The sequence below is a fragment of the Balaenoptera borealis genome (genome assembly GCF_965194805.1).
Source record: "Balaenoptera borealis genome assembly, contig: HAP1_SCAFFOLD_943, whole genome shotgun sequence".
Classification (NCBI taxonomy): Eukaryota; Metazoa; Chordata; class Mammalia; order Artiodactyla; family Balaenopteridae; genus Balaenoptera; species Balaenoptera borealis.
In genome coordinates, this window is record NW_028123263.1 from 145,241 (window position 1) to 160,532 (window position 15,292).

At 43.0% G+C, this 15,292-nt stretch overlaps 1 protein-coding gene and 1 pseudogene across 2 annotated transcripts in view; both read left to right on the forward strand.

Moving 5' to 3' along the window:
- LOC309621747 (leucine-rich repeat-containing protein 37A3-like) overlaps nucleotides 1–3,131 on the forward strand; it is a gene marked incomplete at its 5' end in the record, with an annotated part of 43,731 nt that extends 40,600 nt beyond the window's left edge. Inside the window, 3 exons of the mRNA XM_082409082.1 lie at nucleotides 1,145–1,194; nucleotides 2,715–2,867; nucleotides 2,970–3,131. Of these exons, the coding sequence (XP_082265208.1) occupies nucleotides 1,145–1,194; nucleotides 2,715–2,867; nucleotides 2,970–3,072 (306 nt within the window). The 3' untranslated portion in view covers nucleotides 3,073–3,131. The remainder of the gene's footprint in view (nucleotides 1–1,144; nucleotides 1,195–2,714; nucleotides 2,868–2,969) is intronic.
- A 1,010-nt stretch (nucleotides 3,132–4,141) lies between these two features.
- LOC309621738 (RAD52 motif-containing protein 1-like) lies at nucleotides 4,142–15,248 on the forward strand (annotated as a pseudogene). Its single transcript has 7 exons — nucleotides 4,142–4,260; nucleotides 4,641–4,820; nucleotides 7,994–8,116; nucleotides 8,490–8,663; nucleotides 9,625–9,723; nucleotides 12,893–12,981; nucleotides 14,437–15,248. The product of its transcript is annotated as an RAD52 motif-containing protein 1-like (transcript).
- The last annotated feature ends 44 nt before the right edge of the window (nucleotides 15,249–15,292 follow it).

Below are 15,292 nucleotides of genomic sequence, written 5' to 3' on the forward strand. Positions count from 1 at the left end.
CTGTCTAGAATTTGTTGTATTTGTTTTTTAGTGTGGTTGAGGCAGGGGATCTAACTTCCCCCCCCCCTACATGAAGATCTAATTGTTTTCAAATCTTTCACTGAATGGTTTATTCTTTCTTCCCTGGTCTCATATACTATCTTCATCTGGACTCTATTCTGTGATCCAGTTATCTTGTCCTGTACCAGTACCAATATCACACTGCTTAATTCCAGTTGCTCTATAACATATTTTATATCTGGTAGGGCAAGGTCCTACTCTTTGACCTTGTTTTTCATACATTTCATAACTATTCTTACACATATTCTCTACCAAATGTCAGCTGGCCAGGTTTTATTTAAAAATTATTTTGGATATAAATGGATTGCATTGAATTTGTAGGTTAATTAGATGAGAATTGACCTCTTTACAACATTCTAGGAGGATGGTATCTCATGCCATGTAGTGCTTCTTCTTAATGTCCTTCAGAAAAGTTTTAATATTTTCATCACTTAGGTCTTACAAATTTTTGGTTAAGTTTATTCCTAGGTACTTTGTGCATTTTTATTGATATAGTACACGGGATGTTTCTTCTGTTTTTTAGTGATTATTTGTGTTATATGGGAAAGCTATTGAGGCTTATATGTTGATCTCTTGATTTTGTATGTAGCCATCTTACTCATGTTACTTCCAATAAAATTTCGGTTGATTCCTTTGGTCTTTTTAGGTCCCTCATTTCATATGCAAATGTGTTTGTCTCTTCCTTTCCAAGACTTCGTTTTTCTTTTCGTACCGATTAAGACCTCCTCCACATTGATCGATAGTAGCAGTAATGATGGGCATCCTACTCTTGTTGTTGACTCTAAAACAAGGCTTAGGTTTCGGCTAGATACTTTTATTTTCTTTTCCTACTTCTAAGAGTTTTTATTAGGAACGATCTGTTGAACGTTATCTAAAACAGTCAATAAAATATATCGCCAGGTGCATGCAAGACCCTAAGTTAGGTACTGTGGAAGAGGCAAAGGATTATTAAACAGGGTAGAATTCCTTTCCTTAAAAAAGTTATCATTTCACTGGGTAGATAAGACTTAAAGTAAAAGGGAATGAATAAGGATTTGGAAATAGTTGTAATGGATAATCATGATCATGTTTTCTTTCAAAACAGATTTATTCTCATCGAATTGCAAAAGGGGAAGATAAGAAAAGAAGCAGAAGGTAAATATTGGTCTTTTAAAGGAGAATTTTACAACTAGAGGAGAACTTAGAACTCACCTATTTCAATTTCCTCACCAAAGGCAGGAAGAATGTTTAATTACCCTAATGGTTTACCCTAATTTATTTATCAGCAGAATTAGCTCCCCAGCCCAAGCTGAGTTAGAACAGGACTGGCACAGATTCATCTGCTTTCACTAGTCCTTTAAGGAAAGAGGGTGGACGGGGAGAGGTTTTGGTTGCACTTGTTCCTGCTGGCCTGGTGCCTGGTTCCTAGGCATCAGGCCAGGCCAGAGGCCTTCTAGGAGGCTCTGGGGTAGGGAGGGCCACATGGTTGGGGATTTAGGGGCTGGCCTCACTCAAAGCTGACGAAAGGTAGCACATATGAGTCCCTTCTGTAAAGTGGCAAGAAAACTTCCCTTCTCACCCTACTGTTATTCAGGCCCCTACTCTCTATTCCCTTTATCCAAACCTCATAGAACTTTAACCGGGAGAAACTTTAGACAGTAGTTTGTCTCTTCCTTTTATAATAAGGAAATGGAGAAAGAGAAAGGGAAAGTATCTTGCCCCATGGTCACACTGCTAGTGATTATCAAAAAGAAGAGGGTCCCTTTCCACTGAGGACTTCTCTACTGATCACACTGTGCTTGGGCTGTGAGCTCCGTTTTATGTCACAATTCAGTATACACATACTATATGGGCATAAGTAGTTTCTGAAACTAACTTATTGTGCACTCTGATTTTTTTCTATTCTATTTGTATTCAAAAAGAGTATTTCGTGTTTCCCTGCTGGTCATGGCCTTGAAACTGATTGCGCAATTCACTGACACCTCAGTGACAGCCTGCAGTATGAAAGTCAGAGAGCTATAGATAACTTTGCTAGTTGGGTTCAGGTGTTTACTTGGTGTGATTCAACTTATAGGATAGGATAGAGCAGCCAGGAAAATAAAAGCACCTTCTCCCCACAGCCACACCCCCAGCAAATGCTGCATGTGCGACTAAGTCCGAAGCGGACTGGTGTGAAGCGCATCTAGAGAGTAACGTGTTTCTGCCCAGCGCCGCCCTGCAGTGTTTTCACTGCACGAGGGCACTTGGCCAAGGGCCAAGAAAGGTGAACGGGGCTGAAAATCCTGCCTATACTCCATGCTAAGCCACATGCAAAGGTCTCCCCAGAGACACGGGGCGGGGGCCATTTTGGACAGACACAGAGAACTTCTGGAAGGCCAGCGTGCATGGAATGATTTTCAAGATCCCGGGTCTGTGGTGATTTTGCTCATTGTGCTTATGGACTGAGGTACCCATTTAGTCCTAATAAGACCAGAGATAACACATTGTGAGAGAGATGAAAAATGACATGTAACACTAACAGTGTGTGTTTTCCTCCAAGGGGCTTTTTTCGATTCCTGCTGCGTAAGAGAAGCTCAGGGGAAAGTGAGAGTCAGGTAAATTTGAAGGGGATATAGTACTGTGGCCAGAGAAAGCAGGGGAGATGCTGAATTAATATTTCCCTTTCTGTGTTCCAGGAGGGCTTTTTCGGGAGAAGGCGGCCACTTTGGCTTAGGGATATGTACAGGCCTCTCAACGCCACACGCAAGGAAAACATGGCACAAAAGCTACACGACAGGGAGTCTTCTGATGAGGATGAGATGTACTTCTATAAGGATGTACCATAAATGGTAGGGGACAATTTAAAATTCTCATCTAAAATGAGGAAATAATGAAAACTATCATTGTTCCTTTCAAAAGTAAAAGCCTTGGCATTATTCTTCTTACCCCAGGGAAGTCATCAAAGCCCCAGCAGAGAAGCTTCTGGCTGCATATTGGGTTGATGAAGAGGCGGGTGAGGAAAGTGAGACCGCACACGAGACAGCCACAGAGTGAGCCCTGTTCTGCCTCAAGCCACCTGCAAATTTTGTTTCTTAATATCGGCTTCTCAGCATTGTTTGTAAAATACTTCTTTTTCTTATATTAAACTATAAATTCATAACCAAGTCTAACCATGTGCTAAGGAATTAAAATGTAAATAGTTGAATATTTATATACCAATAACAGGGGCCTGCAAGAAGAAGCAGAGCTGAAACTAGAATCCCTCATGGTAGCCAGTACTTCCACAAGAGGAAACGTGGGCAAAGGAGGATGAGTAGAAGGATGAAGAGGGGCTTCCCTCCCTTGTTTCCCCAGTATCATCAGTCCCTGGGAACTGGAAAACATACCATCCTCAAGGGGCATAGATGAGTAAATCAAATAGCAATTTATTCTGGTGCTCTCTCTCCTGGTTCATCAAGTACCAGTTATTTACAACATGCTCGACCTCCTGCCCATAGAGGACCATCTACTTCTGGCCCCTCTCGTACGGTCATTGGGGTTGCCAGAATATTTGGATCACTGGGCCTCCCTCCACTGTGGAGCCAAGGCCTGACTTTTCTCCCAACTTCTCAAACTCATGTACAGCTGTGTACCCTGTGTACCAAGGTAGGGGGTTCTCCACCATTTCAAGCTGGTGGAAAATTCCCATTGGGTTGTTTTTTTTCTTTAAAAGAAAATCCCAACCGTTGGATAACTAGCAGGGAGGTGCCAGAAAGACAGGGGAAAGAAGAATGTGTGAGAGCAGCCATTGCCCAAGACGGCCCTCCTCAGGCCCTGGCCTCTCCTGCCCCCACTGCGGGTCAGCTGTGTGCTGCTCGCCTCCCTCCAGCTCAGCCCAGCACCAAACCTACCCACCTCCTGCCTCCCCCAGCACAGGCCCAGGGCTGCATGATTCCACGTGATTATATAGTGACAGTGCCACCTGTGGAAGGGGACCTAGAGGCAGAGACAAGCCCGGAGTGGGAGGGGTGAGGGAGAGGTCCGAGCACCGCCCTCGTCCCACTCCCAACAAACTGGCTCCCCCCCCTCAGGTTTCCGTTATAAACAGGGCGTGCGCAGGCGCGCGTGCGCAGGCGCCCCGAGCCGCGCACGCGCGGTAAAGGTAGGATGGTGGCGTTGGTACCTTTTGTGGTTCCCATCGTGGGTGACAAAACCTTGCTGGTGTGGGAGCTGAGCTCTGGACCCACGGCCGAGGCCTTGCAAGTGAGCCGAGCCGGGGCAGAGGGAGGGGTGGAGGAAGCCACCTCGTGCCTCAGTAACTGGGCGCCCCGGGGTACTGCTTCAGCACCTCATCTGCCTGTGGTCTCTGCTGAGAGGAATCTTAGTTCTAGAGCCGACCTGAGTAGTCAGCTCGCCCCCACAGATTTTTGAGAGATAGTTCCCAACAGCCGGCATTGCCTCCTAATGCTTCTCGAAGCTTAGGATTTCAGAGGGGAACCTGTTGCTGAAATGAGAAGTGTTTGGAGTTGCAGGATCACCACAGTTGCCTGCGGCGAAGGGCTGGGGGAATAGAAAGGAACGGGCGGTTTGGCTTCCTGGGCGTGAAATTTCCTGCACTTACTTAGCATGGGCCCACCCTACAGCATTCTCTGTTCACAGTCTTCTCCCAGTTTGGCCTTCTGTATTCGGTCCGAGTCTTCCCAAACGCAGCAGTGGCCGGTCCTGTGTTCTATGCCATCATCGAGGTTTATTCAGCAAGGGATGCCCACAGAGCCCAAAAGGCATGCGACCAGAAGCAGCTTTTTCAGACATCTCCAGTGAAGGTGGGTCCAAATGTGGAATTCCTCGCTCTACTGGGATGAAGTGCTGAATTTAAAACTAATAGGCCATCGGGAATTCCCTGGCGGTCCAGTGGTTAGGACTTTCACTGCTGAGGGCCCGGGTTCAATCCCTGGTCCGGGAACTAAGATCCCAAGGGGGGGAAAAAAAAATAAAAGGCCAATGTTTGTACAGCACTGTGGTGTACAGAATGCTCTCAGATGCACTGCTCCACTGATCCCCCAGTTCCCCAGTTCTTTCTTTCTTTTTTTTAGATGAAGAAACTCGAACTCAGGATGGTTAAGTGACTTACTTAAGGTTTATGACAGTAAATGTGGAAACTAGAGGCCAAACCCAAACTGAACTGATGTTAAAGCCCATGTCATTTTATGCTGCCCCTTAATTTAAGAAATCTTCACAAGAGTCTTCCTTATAGTTACTTTTATGTGGATTTTAGATGTGTGAGGTTGACAAATTGTTTTTTAAGTTAATTAATTAATTAATTAATTAATTAATTTTTGGCTGCGTTGGGTCTTGTTGCTGCGCGCCGGCTTTGTCTAGTTGCGGCGAGCGGGGGTTGCTCTTCGTTGCGGTGCCTGGGCTTCTCATCGCGATGGCTTCTCTTGTTGCGGAGCACGGGTTCTAGGCACGCGGGCTTCAGTAGTTGTGGCTCACGGGCTCTAGAGCACAGGCTCAGTAGTTGTGGCACACGGGCTTAGTTGCTCTGCGGCATGTGGGATCTTCCTGGACCAGGGATCGAACCCGTGTCCCCTGCATTGGCAGGCGGACTCTTAACCACTGTCCCACCAGGGAAGTCCCGAGCTTGACAAACTTTTGTCAGATGTAACATAAAGGAGGCTTCATCATCATCATCACTCTCAAATTGCCTATTCAGAACTCCCTTCAGCTTCCAGAAGATGGTTAAAATATTCTTTAAGGCATTGTAGAAACCTTATTCCATATTAACATGCCATCCAATTTTACTTCCCCAGAATTAACATTTCATTATGTGCCTCCATTCAGCCACCATTCCTTTTTCAAGGACCTTTTCAATGCCTCTGAATAAGTGAGTGAGGCTTCGATTTCCCAGACCTTTCACTTTATAATTGTGTGTCTTCTCTGATTGGCTTCTTGCTCTGGCTACTTCCTACTGACCTTGCTGCCTATTCTCACCCCTATTTCTTTACTCACTGATTTCACCTTTATTGAATCTGAGAACTCTCCTCAGATGTGACTCCAGGTACACTACCTCCCACTTCTGTACCCTGTTTAACACCCTCTTCAATCCCGGCTGTACTCCCTGGGATTGAAATGATTTCGTGTCAGACATTCTTTAATTTGCGGACCCTGCGACCATTTCACATAACCCCTCAGATATTACGGATGGTCCTGGAAAGATTATGAAACAGTTACTTGGTATCAGTTGTGAGTAATGAGTTCTTTTCTTATATTGGACATTAAGACCATTCCATAAGCTTAGGTTCTGAGATTGTCACAGCATAAAGCCCGTCACTGATAGAGTAATGAGGAAAATGTTCTACAAGTCACTATAGAGTTGAGAGGAAAGGGCATTCGTATTCGATTTCTTTATTTAATGCAGAGCCTTAGTTTACTACCCACACCCCCGAAATTGTTACCTACTTTAATTATGCGTTCTCTTTAAATTTTATTTATTTGGTTGCACCGGGTCTTAGTTGCAGCAGGCGGGCTCCTTAGTTGCGGCTCAAGGGCTCCCCAGTTGCGGCACGTGGGCTCCCCAGTTGCAGCAGGCAGGCTCCTTTAGTTGTGACTCGCAGGCTCCTTAACTGTGGCGTGCAAACTCTTAGTTGCAGCATGCACGTGAGACCTAGTTCCCTGACCAGGGATCGAACCCGGGCCCCCTGCATTGGGAGCACGGAGTCTTAACCACTGCACCAGCAGGGAAGTTCCAATTATGTCTTCTTTTATTCATTAGCAGGTATATATACTTCTTATCTTTTTTCCCCTGTATTTTTTATAAATACAGACAAGAGAATAACATCTTCAAATAAAATGAAGGAAAGGCCTAATGTATCTGAGTTTTTCTCAGTAGCACGAAGGGAAATGTTTGCCAGCAAGAACTGTGGCAAGCTTATCCCAGATGTCAACTGTCTCTACTACCCAGGGGCTCAGAGCCCTTCTGAAGCTTCCTAATTGTCCAGGACAGCTCCATTATGACTCACCATACAGGGCCTAGCCTCCCTGTTGTAAACGTTGCGACACTCAGCATTTAAAAATTAGTCTCCATTTCTCCTTCCCAGCAGGCAGCTTCAGTTGGAGAAAGTAATTTCATTTTCTTATGTACTCATTCATTCACTCAGTCAACAGACCATCCCTCCTCTATTATGTGCCAAGATGTATGCTTGTTTCTGGTAACAAGGAAAGAATAATATATGGTTCCTTCAAGCACTTAAGGAGCTCATAAACTAGTGACAGAGGAAGATGCACAAACACATCAATAAAGAATTAACAATGCTTTGACTTTATTTGTATTATTTGAATGTTTATGACTATATTTACATACTGCACCCTGTTCAAAATGGAAATAGACATTTAAGAAAGAACTAGTGATGTAAAAACTCCACAGTAATATGTAAGTTATTTAGAGAGTTAAGACTGGAAATATTTGCACTCTCAAAGAAGCTTGTTAATGCAGATGAACCTCTAATTCTTTTGGTTGCTTTATTTACATTCATCGAGGTATACGTATTCCCTCTTCTAACAGGGGTTAGTAACTTGGGGAGGGGGTGCTACAGATTAAGGTCCTAATTCAGTGGCAGGTCCATCTTATCTCCTCTTCAGGTCATATTCTCAAGCAGGAGCTACAGGATGAGACGACTAAAACAGTTCACTTCCTTTGCTTACCCCCAGCCCCATAACAGGCTTCTGCTGGGCTTCCTTGCTTGCTTTCATCATCACTTTCACCACCAGAGGTCAGGGAACCTTCCGGTTAATCAGGGGCCCTGGAAATGATGCAGAAAAGTACTGACTTAAAAATAATAAATAACATTTATTTAGGGCTCACTGTGAGTTCATTGCTTAAAATGTCCTACTTAATCTTCGCAACCACTCCATGAAATTGGTATTGATAAATCTCAGGTATATCCAAAATAAGTCTCTATGTAGGGTTGTGATATTTTTAGGTCTTTTATGTCTTCAGGTTCGTCTCGGCAGCAGACATAAGGCGGTTCAAGATACTACGCTTGCCCCAAACAGCTCCAGATGCCAAGAATTGGCAAATTACTACTTTGGTTTCAATGGGTGGTCAAAAAGCATCATCAAGGTAAACTCTAGATTTTCTTTGACTAACCAGACTCCTTTCAACATTGAACTCCTAGACTTTAGAGAGAAGAATGGAACAGGGCTATGGGGAGGAGATGTGGGAGGCTTCCACACGGAAGTATCTGAGCATTGGCCTGCCACCTAGAATTAGTGATAATCTCAATGACTTGGATGGTGGTGTCCATAATTTTCTCCAGTATTTGTATGGTATATAATAAAAAAGAGTTGTCCATATCTAGTCATTCATTTGCAAGTCTCACTTGATTTTGAGGCTATAGCATACCTCAACTATTACCTGGGATTGCTGGAGTTTAGTTTTAATTTCTAACAACAGAATATTTGGAAGTCTAGCCTTTCATTCAAAATCCTAACAGCTTCAGGATCTTTCTAACCTTGAAGAAAGGGAAAATGAAGATATTGTGACACCACTTCAGAAGCAATAGCCTGAAGTTCTTCTGTGCTTCAGAGGTGGTGTTGCCCTCCCACGAGTGCAGGAGTCCTGGAGTTGGCATGGCTGAGGAAGGAACCTTTGGATAAGTTGGAGGAAGGTCTGTTTTCCAGTATGTGTGTGTGTGGGGAGGTGAGGGAGTGGGATTGCTCTTTTTTCCTTTCTTTCTGAAACTCAACTTTTCAGATACATCATCACCTTTTCTAAGCAACTAAAGCCCTGGGCAGAATTTTTCTGCCTGACAATATAGGTTTTTATCTTAGGCGATACCTGACAGCACCTTAAACTTTAGAATTTTAGAACTGACTGCCTGCCAAGAAGCTTAGGAGGAGGGAAAATTAGTTAGTTTTTGTTTTTGGTTAATAATTTGTTTTGTGCTAAAATAGTCCTTCAAATACAGATGTCTTCTGGCCTTCAGTTATCCCAACAAAATCATTGTCTAAAGATTGAAATAAACTCTTGTGTAAATGTTCAGTCCTTTGCCTCCTATAGAAGGGCCTGAGCGGAAAAAGTAAATGTAGATCCCTAGAAAGGGGATTCCGATTGGTACTGAGTTTTTTCCTACAATCCATGGCACTTGGGCTTAGGGTTTTAAGTCAGAGGCAGGGCTGTTAGCGAATGGAGTAGAGGAGGCTCCACCATCCACCTGAGTGGGTGATGGTTGAGGAGAGGCCAGATCATCTGCACTACCACCAAATCTATCTCCCTGTATGAATCCAGCCCTTTACGCACAGGAGAGCAGGGTCTGTAGCAGTGTAGCCTCAGCTTGTCCATTTGAAATCTGTGAGTCATATGAGATTTGTGCCACGTCCTTGGTTTGCATTTCCCGTCTAGTTAGTATTTTAGGAACTTCCAGAATAGATCTGAGCAGTGAAACTGTGCCATGCCAGGGTATACCTACAACAGAGACATTCAGCTGTACCCCAGTGTTGTGCCTGCCCTTAATCACTAAGGTAGTGAGCTAAGAATCACAGATGCTTTTTTAGTTTTAAACATATAACCTAGAAATCAGTTATTCAGATGATAGGCATTTTAAATTCATCTGTTTTGGTTGGATTTAGGGTCATTATCATTCCTTATGAAAAGGAAGGTAACCCAGAAGCTTGCTATTCAGAAGACTATGACAGATGCATTCCAGAAACTGCTGATTGTGGTTTTAGGTAAGACCTTTTTGACTGTTCTTGAAGTGCTTCAGTTTCAGTGAGCAAAGAAACTTATCTGAAAAGTTAATTGGATGAAAGTAATGGTTATCTAAAACATTACATATTCTTTCATTCACCAGATGCTTTCACAGCAGCAGTCTTAAATTTGTTCTTTGTGGCATTTATGAGAAAAACGACAGCAACTATTATTGTCCCCAGTGTTGAGATGTAGAATGACTTGCCTCAGTTCATACAGAAAGTGTTTGGTCCCGTTCTTCCTCAATTGCTTGCTTTTCATACAGAATAGTGCAGTTATAAGCCTTGGACACCTGTGTTTGAGTCCTAACTTTGTCTCTTAGATTTTGTTGTTGTTGTTGTTGTTGTTGCAATTTTAGGTTTTTCTAGCCAGAGACATTTGAAGGTATTTAATATCTCTAAGCTGCAATTTCTTTATCTGCAAATAGGGTTAGTAATTCAGCTTATCACCTAATGGGGGATATTGTAAGAGTAAATGAGATGATGAATGTAAAAAGCTTAGAACTATGCCTGAAACATAGTAAGCAGACAAAATATATTGACTATTATTATTATCGTTGTTGTTTTCTTGTTGAAGAGTTTATTAGATTATGTTTTTGGAATCAATTTAATTTCAGTTTTCATTTCTGATATATTGGGTGAATATGATTCTTTTTTTTTTTTTTTTTTTTAGGCATCAATTTTATACACATCAGTGTATACATGTCAATCCCAATCGCCCAATTCAGCACACCACCATCCCCACCCCACCGCAGTTTTCCCCCCTTGGTGTCCATATGTCCATTCTCTACATCTGTGTCTCAACTTCTGCCCTGCAAACTGGCTCATCTGTACCATTTTTCTAGGTTCCACATACATGCATTAATATACGATATTTGTTTTTCTCCTTCTGACTTACTTCACTCTGTATGACAGTCTCTAGATCCATCCACGTCTCAACAAATGACTCAATTTCGTTCCTTTTTATGGCTGAGTAATATTCCATTGTATATATGTACCACAGCTTCTTTATCCGTTCGTCTGTTGATGGGCATTTAGGTTGCTTCCATGACCTGGCTATTGTAAATAGTGCTGCAATGAACATTCGGGTGCATGTGTCTTTTTGAATTACGGTTTTCTCTGGGTATATGCCCAGTAGTGGGATTGCTGGGTCATATGGTAATTCTATTTTTAGTTTTTTAAGGAACCTCCATATTGTTCTCCATAGTGGCTGTATCAATTTACATTCCCACCAACAGTGCAAGAGGGTTCCCTTTTCTCCACACCCTCTCCAGCATTTGTTGTTTGTAGATTTTCTGATGATGCCCATTCTAACAGGAGTGAGGTGATACCTCATTGTAGTTTTGATTTGCATTTCTCTAATAATTAGTGATGTTGAGCATCTTTTCATGTGCTTCGTGGCCGTCTGTATGTCTTCTTTGGAGAAATGTCTGTTTAGGTCTTCTGCCCAGTTTTGGATTGGGGTGTTTGTTTCTTTAATATTGAGCTGAATGAGCTGTTTATATATTTTGGAGATTAATCCTTTGTCCGTTGATTCATTTGCAAATATTTTCTCCCATTCTGAGGGTTGTCTTTTCGTCTTGTTTATGGTTTCCTTTGCTGTGCAAAAGCTTTGAAGTTTCATTAGGTCCCACTTGTTTATTTTTGTTTTTATTTCCATTACTCTAGGAGGCGGATCAAAAAAGATCTTGCTGTGATTTATGTCAAAGAGTGTTCTTCCTATGTTTTCCTCTAAGAGTTTTATAGTGTCCAGTCTTATATTTAGGTCTCTAATCCATTTTGAGTTTATTTTTGTGTTTGGTGTTAGGGAGTATTCTAATTTCATTCTTTTACATGTAGCTGTCCAGTTTTCCCAGCACCACTTATTGAAGAGACTGTCTTTTCTCCATTGTATATCTTTGCCTCCTTTGTCATAGATTAGTTGACCATAGGTGCGTGGATTAATCTCTGGGCTTTCTATCTTGTTCCATTGATCTATGTTTCTGTTTTTGTGCCAGTACCATATTGTCTTGATTACTGTAGCTTTGTAGTATAGTCTGAAGTCAGGGAGTCTGATTCCTCCAGCTCCATTTTTTTCCCTCAAGACTGCTTTGGCTATTCGGGGTCTTTTGTGTCTCCATGCAGATTTTAAGATTTTTTGTTCTAGTTCTGTAAAAAATTCTTATATAATAATCGGCTACGTTTTTGTGAGCCTTGAAAGTGGTCATGCTACTGAATAGCGTTGATTGTGTTCCCTATCGAGTTATACAGCGGTGAGAATGTGACAGGCTGTGCCCAAAGGAAACTCTATGATTAGTAGATTCCCGGAACAGAATTGCTCCCCTGCTTCACAGCCCTGCAGGCGTAGAGACTGAGAAACCCTAGCTAAGTTGTCAGAGACCTTATTTGCTTGTAAGAGTTGACCCTGGATTGGTCTTGGCCTTCCAGGCTGGGCAGTCCTTCCAGTGAAGTTTGACTTCCCTGGTCATCAGGCAGAATCTCCATCAGCTGTCAACTCTGGGTAACAACCTTTAAGAACCAAACTAAATGTCTGGGTTGTTTGTCCCTAATATGCAAAGGTATTCCTTATATGTACTCAAAACTCCTTGGACCAAAAAGCCTGGTGGCTCTAGCTTGCCTTGAGGAAAGCTGTATTGTCCAAAAGGCACATGGGCCAGTTTCTGCCAGTAGAGTGTTCAAATGCTCTCTCTGTCTGTCTGTGTCTCCAAAGCTTTGTTCATTGTATCTGGTAGAATTTTGGTCCCAAGGAGTAGGCACTTGCCTTGCTTCTAATATGAAGTATCTATTATAGTCCAGTGGTATCTATCCCAGGTTTGAACTCACTTTGACCCCCACCTAATGCCTTCCTATTTACTTGTATTGTGATTGAACATTTTTGTTTCCACAGCTTTTCATTCCTTTGTCATTATTCCTTAGTTCTTATTTCTAAGATCAGAAAGGTTTTTGAACCAAAGTTGACACTTCTTATATATTTTTTCACAAATAATTATGATAAAAACTGAAGTGTCAGATGAGGGAACTTCTAGGAAAATGCTCTTATTTTCTGCTTTTAGAAATCAAAAGAATGTCTAATTATCGGGTGCTACCATTGTATACAGGAAGTTTTAGAACAAGAAAACTTCTGAATTGATCCTTGTTAACTTTATTTCAGAAGGTGGTAAAATAGCTGTGGCATATAGACCCTGTGACGAGGTCACAGATGATGCTAGAACCGAAGAGGAACTACAGGGTTTAATTCAAGTATGTGGAGATAAAAACTCAAGGGGTACACAGCCAGTGTAGCCGTAATTCAAAACAACCAGCAGGATTTGGAAGACTTTGGCATGTCTACTCAGCTCTGTCATCCTTCGGAAAATGTGAAACTCTGAAACTGCTTTTGAGGCAGGGAATTTCTAGGACTTCTCCAAGTCCCGAGCCTTGTCTCTGGCCCCTTATTTGAAGTTTGGAGAGCAGGATTGAGGGCCATCAGTGTACGTCTACAGTTGTGGACACAGGAGAAGACACAGGCCTTTTAGAACTCCCCTCAAATAGAATTGCAGGGATTTGGGAACAAAGTAACTATGGCCTTAAGTGTGATTATGCTACAGTGTTTAAAAACTATTCATGCCTTTCAAGTAAGGTATATTACCCAGATCTCAGCATCTCATATATATCTTGTGTTAAATGTTTTGCAGAAGAACCTTTCTGTAAATCAATTATATGGATGCCTCGAATTAGGGATTAAGTTGTCAATGTAATTGCTAAAAGAAAACATTAATGTACTGCATATAGGATTTTTATTAAAAAGGAGCAAAAAATGTGTTTCATGTCATTGAGAGCTTAATTTGGGGCTAGATTTCTGATTACTTAACTCACCCCAATGTTGCAAAGTTTGTTTTGAAGGGAAGAAAGTAGAGAAAGAAAAGGTGGTTATGTTCTGAAAAATGTAAAAATTTTGAAAGTTTTTCCTGTACAAAATAATTAATTTAATTCAATTTAAATCAGTCAAGGAAACTTCAAACATATCCATGTTTGGGCTTTAAGAAGTCTAACTTCCTGTGAAATGTGAGAGGAAAGGATTCCGTATTGATACTAAAGATTTCGGAAACCTGATTATAACCACAGATCCATTCCTAAATGAGGCCAATCTTGGAATCAGTTCCATTTAGAAACCATTATGTGCTAGGCACTGGAAATAAGATGAAGCTCCTTCTGTCTTGGGGTTTAGGTGTTAAAGGTGTACCAGACAATTAAAAAGGACTAAAATTAAATAGATTATGAAAAGGACTGTGAAGAAAGTAAACTGGGTGCTAGTTAGAGTATTTCAAGAAAATTACTTAACATGCTGACTTTAACATTCTAAGTGTCTTCTCCGCGTGTGCACACAGGGTAGACCTCTGAAAAGTGACACTGTAGTTTTTTCTAGATTAATGGCTCTGTTGAGACAAGGTGGGATGGGGGAAGTTTTCCCATGCTAATGTAAAGGGCCGTTCACTTGGTTTTAGACTCTCTTTCCCAGAATGAATTGCTCACCTGCCCCAAAGCCCTCCTACAGAAGTTCTGGAGTCATCACTGATTCAGTGGTAACGGCTAATAATAGAGTGGTGAATTAATAATGAGACGTGAATACTGAGAGTTTGGAGGAAATGGCAACATTTTAGAATAACTGTAAGGTGTGTTCCCCTCCCGCCACCCTAACTGGTGCTCATTTTGCAGGTCAGCTACTTTTCTTGTCAGCCGTGTGGCCAAAGGGGGGAAGAATGCCTCTCAGACTTGAGCTTTGAGGAGGAAGGGTTCACATTGCCAGAACTGGACTAGCACTTTTGAATTTCCCAGAATGCCAGGTCCTGTGGTTTCCTTGGGAAGCTCTGCATCCTTCCCAACCCCCCGCCACCCCTGGGCCGCTGGAGTTTGGGGCCACTCGGGTCTGCAGCCCAAATCCCGCCTCCTTGTTTGGGGCCAGGGAGGGCAGGGAGGGCTTGGGAAGAGGGCCCGGCAGGAGGTAATTGTCGCTTTTGCAAGGGGAAGAATGGCTTGCGCCCTGGGGACTCTGGGAAAAAGGCCCACTCTGGTGGCGCGCATTGGATCTCCGCACGAACCTAATAATGGTGGTGGCGGAACTAAACACATCATAAATAACGGGTGGGACGTTAGGCAGGGGAAGGGCGCGCGGTTGCTGACGTGAGCCCTCGCGTCGGCGCTGGCATAGCAGTTCAGCTCGGACGCAGGATGTGGCTCCAGCTCCTCAGTGGCCTGGGTCACTGCGCCTGGGAGCCGCCGCGTGTTATGTCCCGGCTGCACCTTTGGTTGCCACGGCTCTTCGTCATGTGGCAACAACTGTGGCTAGTAGTCCTGGCAGTTCAGCCTCCGGAGTGGGCCCTGGACCCCGTCCAGGTGACACCCAACCTCGCGCGGCTGACCGAGCCTTGGTCTTCATACGCCTCAGACCCCCCTCCCAAATTGCCCCATGCCCTTACACCCCTGGCAGAAGCTGGGGGCTTTAATTATTTGACGTCCTCATATCCAGTCCAGATGTTGGCATCGCCTCATCAGGAGTTGACTGAGACTGAGG